This window comes from Moschus berezovskii, chromosome 22 (genome assembly GCF_049115385.1).
Source record: "Moschus berezovskii isolate FMDL1 chromosome 22, NW_MosBer_1.0, whole genome shotgun sequence".
Taxonomy (NCBI): domain Eukaryota; kingdom Metazoa; phylum Chordata; class Mammalia; order Artiodactyla; family Moschidae; genus Moschus; species Moschus berezovskii.
In genome coordinates this window covers 4238991-4252073 of record NC_142481.1, presented here as the reverse complement: position 1 = coordinate 4252073, position 13083 = coordinate 4238991, and the positions used below count along the sequence as shown (strand labels likewise).

At 41.9% G+C, this 13083-nt stretch overlaps 1 protein-coding gene across 1 annotated transcript in view; it reads right to left on the bottom strand.

The window, feature by feature from the left end:
• LOC129546408 (uncharacterized) overlaps window positions 1-13083 on the bottom strand; it is a 33866-nt gene continuing 20783 nt past the window's right edge. Inside the window, exons 4-7 of the mRNA XM_055411324.2 lie at window positions 11873-11949; window positions 9673-9799; window positions 9083-9175; window positions 1-6147 (exon numbers count right to left, since the gene is read on the bottom strand). Coding sequence (XP_055267299.2) covers window positions 2651-6147; window positions 9083-9175; window positions 9673-9799; window positions 11873-11887 — 3732 coding nt within the window. The 5' untranslated portion in view covers window positions 11888-11949 and the 3' untranslated portion in view covers window positions 1-2650. The remainder of the gene's footprint in view (window positions 6148-9082; window positions 9176-9672; window positions 9800-11872; window positions 11950-13083) is intronic.

Sequence of the window (13083 nt, the reverse complement as noted above, 5' to 3'; positions counted from 1 at the left end):
TTCATCAAGAGGCTTTTGAGTTCCTCTTCACTTTCTGCCATAAGGGTAGTGTCATCTGCATATCTGAGGTTATTGATATTTCTCCCGGCAATCTTGATTCCAGCTTGTGCTTCTTCCAGCCCAGCGTTCCTCATGATGTATTCTGCATATAAGTTAAATAAGCAAGGTGACAATATACAACCTTGACGTACACCTTTTCCTATTTGGAACCAGTCTGTTGTTCCATGTCCAGTTCTAACAGTTGCTTCCTGACCTGCATACAGGTTTCTCAAGAGGCAGGTCAGGTGGTCTGGGATTCCCATCTCTTTCAGAATGTTCCACAGTTTATTGTGATCGACACAGTCAAAGGCTTTGGCATAGTCAATAAAGCAGAAATAGATGTTTTTCTGAAACTCTCTTGCTTTCTCCATGATCCAGCGGATGTTGGCAATTTGATCTCTGGTGCCTCTGCCTTTTCTAAAACCTGCTTGAACATCTGGGAGTTCACGGTTTATATACTGCTGAAGCCTGGCTTGGAGAATTTTGAGCATGACTTTACTAGCGTGTGAGATGAGTGCAATTGTGCGGTAGTTTGAGCATTCTTTGGCATTGCCTTTCTTTGGGATTGGAATGAAGACTGACCTCTTCCAGTCCTGTGGCCACTGCTGAGTTTTCCAAATCTGCTCAGATGATATTAATGGGACTATGTGTGATTATATTATTCAAGGCACATAGAAAACTACTAATACTACAATGGAACATTACCATGACAGAGGACTTCTTGGATGGCTTGAGGGTAGAATGCCCCCACCTTGTCCTTGAATCATTCCTGATAAACAGATTGGGCCTGAGCAATGGGACATCTGGAAACTTGCTGCAAGCACCAAGGAACTTAAGACTTGCACTGGATATTTCACAGAGACTAATCATAGCATAGCAATTATTTGTTTTGATATAATCAGTCATATTTTATACAAGGCTATGTTCCACTTCCTTTTGTTATAGCTATAGAAAACTTACAATTCAATAAGACTTTACGTTCTGTAACTTGTATAAATTGTAAATTATATACTTGTCTTAACTCCTCTGTTTCCTTGAGAAATGACTCCCTTTTGATTCTTCGATCTCGACATAATCTATGGTTACCAATAAATCTTCAATGGCCCAGGGAAGAAGGTCCCATGCCTGGACTTGCTTCTCGATTACTCACTAAATTGCTCTGGCAATCTAAACGATTCATTAGATGGCTGGTATTTGGCATTTTGGGATTAATACCTATTTGCACCACTGCTGCTGTCACTGGTGTTGCTTTACAAACCTCAATTCAAACACATAATTTTATTCAAAGTTAGACTAAAGATGCCCATACTATGTGGGCCACTCAGGCACAGATAGATGAAGATATTCAAGAGGAAATACGAGAACTAAACAGCCTTCAAATGGGTTGGAGATCAATTAACAGATATACAAAAACAAATGATGCTAAAATGTGATTGGAAATGCACTCAATTTTGTGTTACTCCTGTTCACTTCAATAATGCCTACAACTGGGAACAACTCAAATTTCATTTGCAGAACATACATGATAATGCTTCTCTCATTGTACAATAATTACAAAAAGAAATATTTGAAACCTTTTCTAATAATCTGCCCCCTTCCACTAATTTGGAAACTTTAGCTGAACAACTAGCTGATCAATTATCGGGGTTAAACCCATGTGGATGATTTCAAAGCATTACTCACAGCATCAGGTCCGGAACTGTAATTTTAGTGATTGTCTTGACAATTATATTTGTCATCTACCATTGCCTTCTTACAAAGATTGTTAAAACTAAACAAACTCTTATGGTCAGAACTCTTTTTACAAATATTATAAATAAATAAGGGGGAATTGTCAGGGAGTGTTTAACATGAGGATTCCTATGTGCTGTTTCTCACAAGTCCTTTGTTTCTTTTCAAGTGGAGGAAGCAAGCTTCTCCCAGGAACTGGGGTCATTGTGTGAGATGGGCTTGGATCTCCTCTAGTAAACATTCTCTTTATGACAAACTTGCTTAGTCTCTTCCCCCTTTTCGTTGAAATATGATTGTCTCCTGACCTTGCGACCATTATTAACCCCTGGTTCCCTTGGTAACAGTTACTTACGTTTGGTTTTCTGATCTTTATCATTGTTGAAAGAAATTTCTTGTACCACAGCCTTTATATACTCACAGAGAAACCATTAAAGTACCTTCGCTCCATCGGAGCTTGGGTCCCCGTGTCCTTCTTTCTTTCTCTCTCTCTCTCTTTCTCGCTCCTCGGCTGATACCTTAGAGCTTAGAGACGAGTCTTGCCCACTCCTGCCCGGACTTCTAAGACTCTCTCGAGAAGGCTCCCCCTCGAGAGAGTGCCCGGTGCCTTCGTGGGAGACGCAAGTCCTGTGCCAAGGACTTAACTGGTTTCCTGCATAAACCAGGGAGTATCAGGTTCTTTCTCTCTTTCACTCTTATCTTCGTCTCCGGACCAGCAGGTCCCCGGTCCACAAAGGACCCGAACAGATGGTAAGTAAGACCAATGTGCTGGGTAAAGTCTTTGTCACAATCCTTACATCTACAAGGCTTCTCTCCAGTATGAATTCGCTTGTGTTTAGTAAGAGTTGCAGTGACTGAAAGCTTTTCCACATTCTTTACATTCCTAAGGTTTCTCTCCAGTGTGAATTCTCTGATGGCAAGTAAGACCTATGAGCTGGCTAAAGTCTTTAACACAATCTTTACATTGAAAAGGCTTTTCTCCAGTATGAACTCTCTGATGGTATATAAGACCTGAGAGCCGGCTAAAGTCTTTGCCACAATCTTTACATTTATAAGCCTTCTCTCCAGTATGAATTCGCTGGTGTTTAGTAAGATACGACTTCTGATTAAAGGCTTTACCGCATTCTTTACATTTATAAGGCTTCTCGCCAGTATGAATTTGCTTGTGTTTAGTAAGAGTTGTAGAGTGACTGAAAGCTTTTCCACATTCTTTACATTTATAAGGTTTCTCTCCAGTGTGAATTCTCTGATGGCAAGTAAGACCTGTGCGCTGGATAAATTCTTTGCCACAATCTTTACATTTATAAGGCTTCTCTCCAGTATGAACTCTCTGATGGTATATAAGACTTGAGAGCCGGCTAAAGCCTTTGCCACAATCTTTACATTTATAAGGCTTCTCTCCAGTATGAATTTTCTGGTGTTGAGTAAGATATGACTTCTGATAAAAGGCATTTCCGCATTCTTTACATTTATAAGGCTTCTCTCCAGTATGAAGTTGCTTGTGTTTACTAAGAGTTGAAGAGTGACTGAAAGCTTTTCCACATTCTTTACATTTATAAGGTTTCTCTCCAGTGTGAATTCTCTGATGGTATGTAAGACCTGAGCGCTGGATAAAGTCTTTTCCACAATCTTTACATTTAAAAGGCTTCTCTCCAGTATGAACTCTCTGATGGTATATAAGACGTGAGGGCCGGCTAAAGTCTTTTCCACAATCTTTACATTTATAAGGCTTCTCTCCAGTGTGAATTCGCTGGTGTTGAGTAAGATGTGCCTTCTGATTAAAGGCTTTTCCGCATTCTTTACATTTATAAGGCTTCTCTCCAGTATGAATTTGCTTGTGTTTAGTAAGAGTTGCATTGTGACTGAAAGCTTTTCCACATTCTTTGCATTTATAAGGTTTCTCTCCAGTGTGAATTCTTTGGTGGTATGTAAGACCTGAACGCTGGAAAAAGTCTTTGCCACAATCTTTACATTTAAAAGGCTTCTCTCCAGTATGAACTCTCTGGTGGTATATAAGACGTGAGAGCCGGTTAAAGTCTTTGCCACAATCTTTACATTTATAAAGCTTCTCTCCAGTATGAATTCTCAGATGGTAAGTAAGACCCATGCTCTGGCTAAAGGCTTTGCCACAATCCTTACATTTATAAGGCTTCTCTCCAGTATGAATTCGCTGGTGTTGAGTAAGAGTTGCATTGTGGCTGAAAGCTTTTCCACATTCTTTACATTTATAAGGTTTCTCTCCAGTGTGAATTCTTTGGTGGTATGTAAGACCTGAGCGCTGGCTAAAGTCTTTGCCACAATCTTGACATTTAAAAGGCTTCTCTCCAGTATGAACTCTCTGATGGTATATAAGACGTGAGAGCCGGCTAAAGTCTTTGCCACAATCTTTACATTTATAAGGCTTCTCTCCAGTATGAATTCGCTGGTGTTGAGTAAGATATGACTTCTGATTAAAGGCTTTTCCGCATTCTTTACATTTATAAGGTTTCTCTCCAGTGTGAATTCTTTGGTGGTATGTAAGACCTGAACGCTGGATAAAGTCTTTGCCACAATCTTTACATTTATAAAGCTTCTCTCCAGTATGAATTCTCAGATGGTAATTAAGACCTATGCTCTGGCTAAAAGCTTTGCCACAATCCTTACATTTGTAAGGCTTCTCTCCAGTATGAATTCGCTGGTGTTGAGTAAGAGTTGCATTGTGACTGAAAGCTTTTCCACATTCTTTACATTTATAAGGTTTCTCTCCAGTGTGAATTCTTTGGTGGTATGTAAGACCTGAACGCTGGATAAAGTCTTTGCCACAATCTTTACATTTAAAAGGCTTCTCTCCAGTATGAAGTCTCTGATGGTATATAAGACATGAGAGCCGGCTAAAGTCTTTGCCACAGTCTTTACATTTATAAGGCTTCTCTCCAGTATGAATTCGCTGGTGTTGAGTAAGATGTGACTTCTGATTAAAGGCTTTTCCGCATTCTCTACATTTATAAGGCTTCTCTCCAGTATGAATTCGCTGGTGTTGAGTAAGAGTTGTGTATTGCCTGAAAGCTTTTCCACATTCTTTACATTTATAAGGTTTCTCTCCAGCATGAATTAACTGATGTTGAGTAAAGCCATAGTGCTGGCTAAAGGCTTTGCCACAATCCTTACATTTAAAAAGCTTCTCCCCTGTATGGACTCTCTGATGGTCAGTAAGACTTGCGTGCTGGCCTAAGTCTTTGCCACATTCCTTACATTTATAAGGCTTCTTGCCAATATGGATTCGCCGATGTTGACTAAGTTTTGAACTCTGATTAAACACTTTGCCACATTCTGTACATTTGAAAGTTTTCCATCCTGTATGAATTTTCCTACGTCTACATAGATTGAGTGCATTAGGAAAGACTTTCTCACATTTTTTACACTTGTAGTTTTTCTGTGGATTCTGAATACTCTGCTGTTGAATAAGTTCTGAAGACTGATTAGAAACACATTCACTACAATTGTAAGTCTTCTCTCCAGCATGTGTACTCTTATTTAGTGGACGACCTGATGTTCGATAAAAGATATTCCTACATTTATTACTTTTAGAATTCTTATCTGAAGATTGAGGTGCCTGGTGTTTCGTAAGATCAGAGTATTGTTCAATGTTATATCCAGTTTCATTGCATGAAGAGTTTCTTGCTCCATCATAAATACTCTGGTAACTATTGGGGTTGGAGCTCCTACTTAAGGCCTGACTCGTGTTATTACACCTGAAAAGTTGTTTCATATTATCCTTCTCACGAAATGCATCAAACAATGATGGCTGAATTAAGTCTCTTCCATTATTATCAACATTACACGTTTTGGAATGGAGAGAAACTGTCTTTTGGTGGAATAATGACCCCTTGCTCTCAGATCCCTCAAATTGATTATATTGTGAGTTTTCCGCATCATTTTTAAACTTCTCCTTCTCAGACGTGGTTGAATGTATGTGTAATCGACGTCTATGTTCAGAGTGGTTTGAATGAGCATTTGGAGTAGAGACTGGATGACCTTCCAGATTTTCCACATTTCCCCTCAGAGAACGTGTATGTTTCAAAACATGATGTAAGTCATCGCTTACAAAGATACACTTCTCCGCAGATGTTGATGACTGAAATGGCTGTTTTCCCCAATTTGACTCACATCGCTCATGTCTTTTGGCAGTCATGTCCACATTATGTGAAACGGCCTCAATTTCTTTATGTCCATAGAAACATCCTCTCAGTCTTTCACATACCCTTGTATATCTCCAGCCTTTGGTTAAATGTTCATTTCCGAGGTGAGCTCTTTCATATAGTCCTAGGTTTGCTTCTTGGATTAAATTTTCTAACCTTGGATTCTTTGACATCAAACCATGGCTACTGTGAGAAGACACAGCTGAAAGATACCAAATAAAAGTTTTCTCATCTACTGTTCTCAGTGAATATCCTTAAAAGTGTAGAGAAAATAGAGACACAAGAATCAAGATGCACGAGGATTAGGCAGACTTGGAGTTCAACACTCTGCACAAATGCATCAAGAATACATCTGTAAATGGAATAGTTCTCACGGAGCCCCCTGTGAACACTAGCAGAGGACCTACAACACCTAAAAGCACAAAAAAAAGACTCTTGCTGAGCCAGGCAGACCGAAGAAGGAAGAAGGAGAAGAGGAGAGGAAGTGGGATGGGACCTGCAACCCTGGGGACATCTGAAGACAGAAGAGGCCTCCGCCTCCAGGGAAGCCCGTCACTGGGGCGGGATGGGAGCTCAGGTGGGGTAGAAGTGGAGCCTCATTGTCTGTGGGAAGAGAACATGGCAGCCAGCCTGTGGCAGCAGGACAGAGTGAGACCTGCACACAGGGTACTGACCCCAGCCCTGCCCGCCCAGCCTGAGAGGGTGTCCACCCCTGCAGACAAGGGCTGGGTGCTGGAATGTGGGGTCTGGAGAGCAGACCCAGGCAGAGGACTACTGTGGGCTGTGAGGAGACATCCTGAGGGGACGGGAGTGAGGGAGGAGCTCTACACATGGGAATGCATGTGGAGGAAGCCTGAACCTCCATAGCGCAGAGCGCCATTGGTGAGTGATGCCCAAAGAAGAAGCCCATTGCAGCCTCTCTCCCCCTGTGCTGGCCCCTCCTCCCTGGCACTAGGGAATAGGGTGGGCTCTATTGAGCCCCAGGCACGGCCTCCCCCCATGCACCTCCTCCACCATCAGCAGACTCCTGTGGGTGGGCCACATGCACAGATGGAGCTGAAAGCACAGCTAACTCCAGCGTTAAGGAAGAAAAGCTGAAGTCTCTCCTCACAGCTGCTCTAACCATGCTTTTACACCCACAACCAGCTTTGTCAACTCAGCCCCTACAGAGCATCTGAAGGACAAGGAGGGCTCCCCCAGTCACAGCAGGTGTAGCTTTAGCAGCTGTAGACTTTGTGGGCTCGTACACAAGGAGGTGTGGCCAGGCCGGAGTCCAAGCTGCCCCCACAGCACCACAGCACCTGGGCCGAATTCAGAGGATCTACGCTGGTGACCTGGTGAAAACATCTGAGAGACCCCAGGGCCATGTGCTGGCATACCCATGATTGAGGGGGGGTCAAGGGCAGTGCCAGCACGGGGTGACACGAGAGCTCGCACAAGGCATGAAGGGGACACACAGAGCACACCCCGAGGTGAACATCCCCAGAGGAGCAATCCTCAGTGGCTCCTCTCCCCGTGGGTGTGCTCCAATCACACCTGCCTCGACCACAGATCAGAATCACAGCGAAGAAACAGATCTGGGGGCTTCTACTCCACCAACCAGGGAGCAGACCCCACCATAGACAGGACGGTGACAGCCACAGAGCCAAGGGGAAGCTCCCCTCAATATCAGGGCAGGCTCGGGTCGCAGCAATCAAGTGCCCAGCAAGGGGATAAGGGCACAAACCTCAGGACCAAACTGACCCCCTAAGGGGCAGGCACAAGAAACAAGAGGAACTTGGATCCTGCAGCCTTCAGGGCAGAGACCACAAACACAGAAAATGTAATAAAACGAGAGGACAAAGAGTATGGTGCATGGAAGGGGCAAAATACTGAGCTACAAGCACCACTAACGGAAGCTGAGACACGCAGTCTAATGATTACCTTTTGCCCTAAGTCATCTTAAGTGGAGACAACAAACATTTTCAGAAATACTATGTGCCTTCAAATACTTTAATCCACTTCTTATCCCGTGCATTTTTATTGGAACACATTCTGTTAGATGTTTGTATCTAAAAGTCATAAATGATATTGACATACAACTAATTAGAAACTGAGGGCCATCGGAAACTGATAACAAATGAGATAAATTAATAAAGTCTGGGGAAGCTGATAACAAACAAGATAAATTAATAAAGTCTTAAGCATTAAATAAGAAGTGAGATTTTTAAAAACATGTTGGGAACACACAGAACTCTACTCAGTGCCCTGTGGAGACCTAAATGGAAGGAAATCTGAAAAAGAGTGGCTATTTATACATACACTGTATTCTCTTTTCTGTACAAGAGTACCGCATTGTAAAACAGCTACAGTCCAACAAGGATTTAAAGGACTTAAAAGGACTTCTTTATATGATCTAAAATGTTAATAGTTTGAAACAACCATTAGAAATATGGTGGAAATGTTCTAAGCTATTATGCCAATTTATTTTAAAAATCTGTGAGTTAACTGAATACATTAAAAGTATTTTACCATTGAGGAATTGCAGCAAATACACTTCAGATATTTAAAATGAGTTCACATAAAGAAAAGTGAGACACTGAAGTAACCCTGAGATTTGCATTTTCTCATTTTATGGAGGTTTTGCTTTATACACAGAAATGACTTGAGTTTAAAATTTATAAGGTCATATTTGTAGCTTCCAGTGTTTTAGAAATTATAAATCAGAAAAATAAATTCTGTCCCCATCATTCCTAGAGTTTTGGCAGCTTGTCTGAAACTCCACTCACACACTTCTGTCTAGAGGTAGAAACAAACTTTAAAAAGAAGGTCCTATATTTACTCATCAATGGGCACAGTTTTCCTAGGGCCCCCAAGAAATGAAACAGCAGCCAACTCATGCAAGTTATCACAGCCAAGAAGAGAATTTGAATTCTCACTGTGAATGAGAAAAGTAGTCATGGAGCTGAATTCATGAATGATTGAGAGGCAGAATAAGCCAGGCAATGTCTGTCTATGACAGCAAAAGAAATTAACCCCGAGTTCTCTAAAATCATTTCCACTGAAGCACATCTTCCCAAGCCACATGACAAAGGATGACTTCCTCACTGCTCCTTGGCCCTCTCACTGAGTCATCGGCTCCATCCATTCACACCTACCTGGGTATGTGGCTGTTGTGTCCGTCCTCCTTACATCCCAGGGATTCATTTGCTCCAAAAAGGCGACCAGGTCCGGCTTAGAGACCACAAGACCTGTTCATCAGAGAAAGGAATATTTGTTTTGCCAGAGATTCATCACTTTCCAATCCAATATGTATTTGGGTGAGAAGAGAACACACGGTGAATGTTAATACAGCCTAGAGAATGATTTCCCCAAACACTGGATTGAAAGCACCCTTACAACACTAACAAACACATAAGAATCCGGTCCCGAGATTCTGGTCAAGTACTGCAAGGCAAAAGTAAGCAGTGTAAATGTGATTTTCAGAGGAAGGTGTCACCATTTAATACCATGGAACTGATAGAATCACAGTCACGCTAGAGTGAAGGAGGCAGATGACATCAAGGAAGGAAAAGGTTAGAATCACACAGAATCACCACGAAGGCTTTCTCTCTAAACGCACAGATACCCATTTCCTGCTAGAAAGCAGGGATCTGAAGCTATTGTGGCAAGCAGAAAACTCCAGGAGACATTCTAGAGAACCAAACCCAGTGGTGGATAAGGGATTCTGGAAGGCAGTTGTCCTCACCCAAGGAGACCAGGTTCCAGTAGTTCTCTAACACCACGTCCCTGTACAATTCCCGCTGACCGAGGTCCAGGCACTCCCACTCCTCTTGGGTGAAGTCTATGGTCACGTCCTGGAACATCAACCGTCCCTGAAATACAAAGTACAGATGCCGTGTACTTTGGGGTCACAGAGTCAGACATGACTGATGACCGACTGACTGACTGACTGTCACATGGCCAAGCGAAGACTTCCTAACGTGACCCTAAATGAAAACACCAATTTCCAAGAACTGATTTTGATTGAGTGTAGTCCCCGGTATCACACAGTAACATTTTCTACCATATTTTTAACCCCAAGAAAAGAGGATATGATTCACAAGAAGCCTATTCTGATGTGGAAGAGAAATTATAATGTAATCAGATCAACACTGGCATATTTATTTTTGAGCGTTGTACTCGTGTGACCCAGAATATATTGTCTACCAAAAAATAGGAAACATTTTTAAAAAGCCGATTCTGATCCAAGAGTTCTGGAGTGAAGAAAATGTGCCCCATTTTTACCAAGCTTATTTGAACTAGTAACGTTGTAAATTCTGCTTCACGTATGACCATTCTGAACAGCAACGAAGTAGAATAGTAGGCAAGAATTCATACTTAAGTCTGTACTTTAAGTCTTTTACAGGTCTTATAGGATAGTAAACTTGGCACCAAGAATCATTTTAACTATTTAGTATATACTGTATATCTTTCTGACAGTTTTTACAGAATCTGGAATGTGCAACAGAAATAACAGCTCCTCTGTCCTTAGGATTCTCCAGGCAAGAATACTAGAGTGGGTAGCTATTCCCTTCTCCAGGAAATCTTGAAAAAAAAAAGAAAAAAGCAACCAAATCATGTTAACAGGTTTATAGACACAGACATACACTAAAATGGGACTATATACTTATTATTAATACTTAACAGAGAAAAGTTGTCATGTCAATAACATAACAGATGGTTTAACTTATTAAAATGTACATAAATATGAGGATGATGTTATTTTTATTTCTTTAAATAAACTAGGATACAGACATACACAATGATGTAAAATAGAGCTCTGGTTCTGAATTTTTTAATTTCCTGAAAATCTGTATCATTTGCAAAGAGCTATAGTTCAAATTTTAAAACAGTTGAACATAGATTAACACTAAGAAGATTCTTAGAAACATTTTTAAAAATACAAAAATGTGATGAGACTCTCTGATGTGAGCATGGAGTGTACCTGGGAATGATCAGACCTGTGCTCGAGTGACCAAAACTCCCACTCCCCAAACCCAGCATCTCTACTAAACACAGTCATCTTCCAAAGCAAAGAGAAACCAAGAGCATATGGGGTTCCCCCATTAACTGTGATAGTTTAGGCACATCCCTCACTGTTTCTTTCCAAGACACTTGTTAAAGACAAAAGGAAAATACATGAGCTCCGTAACATGGGAATCTCACAGAAGTACCTAAACCAGTGAACATCAGAGTCATGGGGTTAGAAGTACATGGAAGAATGCATTATCACTGCACGGGTATTTTTGCAATATTACAGAAACCAGGATCTGAATCTATCATTTAAAAATGTTAGTTTTAAGGAAATTTCACTTCATATATACCTCCTCTGACATGTGGCCTAATACCACATTTAATTAGTAAGTCTTTCTTATCGACAGAGGAAGAGGATAGTCCCAACTACATTTTTTTATTTCTGAACATATTCTGAAAAATTCTGGACCACTGAGTTCATTCTATTTCCAAAGGCATTGCCTTTTGCTCCTGTTCTAAAGACCTGAAGTTGCATCCAGATATAAACTCACCGTGGCGTCTCCCCTACCGCCCCAGGATCGCAACACAGAACAACGTCCACTGAGAATCCCTTACACCAGTGCCTCCCCGTCTTGCTCTTTCACAAAGCGAATATGTTCAACATCGAAACTGACTAATTCAAGGTGAGAATTCATCATGCTCTATAGAAAGCCAGGATACAGACATTGGATAATGGGCTCTGGGACATCAGGAAGAAACCGTCTAAAGAGCCAGTCTTCTTATAGAAGAAAAACTGGCGAAAATAAGCAGTTGGCAACAAACTCCCTAGGGAGAAAAATTAGAAGCAGAGAATTGAAGGTTTGCAGATTTTCAGTCCAGGCATTTCAGGAGGAAAAGCAGACACAGCCCCAGACTCGGGACAGGACAATTACCTGAGAAGCTGCCATTTCCTCCTCTTCTTCCTCCAGTTCTGCGTCTCCTCTGGGGGTATTTTGTCACAAATTCACATCTGGGTGTTAAGAAAATAACTTTAAAGGCATCCACACAACTCTTGAATCTGCAAGTGCTTCAATGATTAAGAAAAAATAGTTTTCTTATTTCTCTTTGCCTTTTTCAGAGCTCCGTTTTTACTTCCTTGGTTCCTGATCTGTAGCGGATAATCAAGACTAACCTGATATGCTAATCACATCCTGTGTTTGGTGCTTACCTTTCCTGCCTTCTCTTTGCAGACCACCCCTGCTAGTTCTTCTCCTTTCCTTTTGCATTACAGAGTGCAGGCCACAGAACAATTCGCAAGAGATAACGGACAGAACTCTATTTTTATTTTTCCAGTCCTCTTGCCTGGAAAATCCCATGGACGGAGGAGCCTAGTGGGCTGCAGTCCGTGGGGTCGCTAAGGGTCGGACATGACTGAGCGACTTCACTTTCACTTTTCACTTTCACACATTGGAGAAGAAAATGGCAACCCACTTCGGTGTTCTTGCCTGGAGAATCCCAGGGATGGGGGAGCCTGGTGGGCTGCCGTCTATGGGGTCACACAGAGTCGGACACGACTGAAGTGACTTAGCAGTAGCAGCAACGGACAGAACCACCAGGTTACCTGACCCAGCCTGTGAGGGTTTTTGAAACAATGCAAGCGGAAGACCCAGGTCCATGAGCCAAGAGCTGCAGCCTCACACTCAGCACTCCTGAGACCTCAGGAAAGGAGGATTTAGGGCAGGAACTTCTAGAAACAAAGAATGTCAGTCTGATTGATTGGGGAGGGGTTCCTTCTAGGATAGGTGTGGCCCTCCAAGGCCTGGTATCTGTGACTGCGGGGAGCGGCCCTGAATAAGGGAAACATAGCTCTGGGAGCTGCCTTGTGAATTCAAGGGTCTGTGCACAGACATAGCTCTCTGTCCCGCCACCCCTTGGAATTTAGGTAGTTAAGATAATCTTTAAGAAGCACCCTTTTGCCTTGAATGCACAAATGACACATATGGGATTTATTATGACTGCCCAGAGGAAAAACAGACCATCTTGGTATGACTCAAGTTAACATGTGAAGCCTTGGGATTGATGTACTCTAGACATTATCTCTTATGAAAAAACACCTGTGGCAGTAGAAAGTTTCTTGTAGCATAAGTATAAATATGCCTGTGAG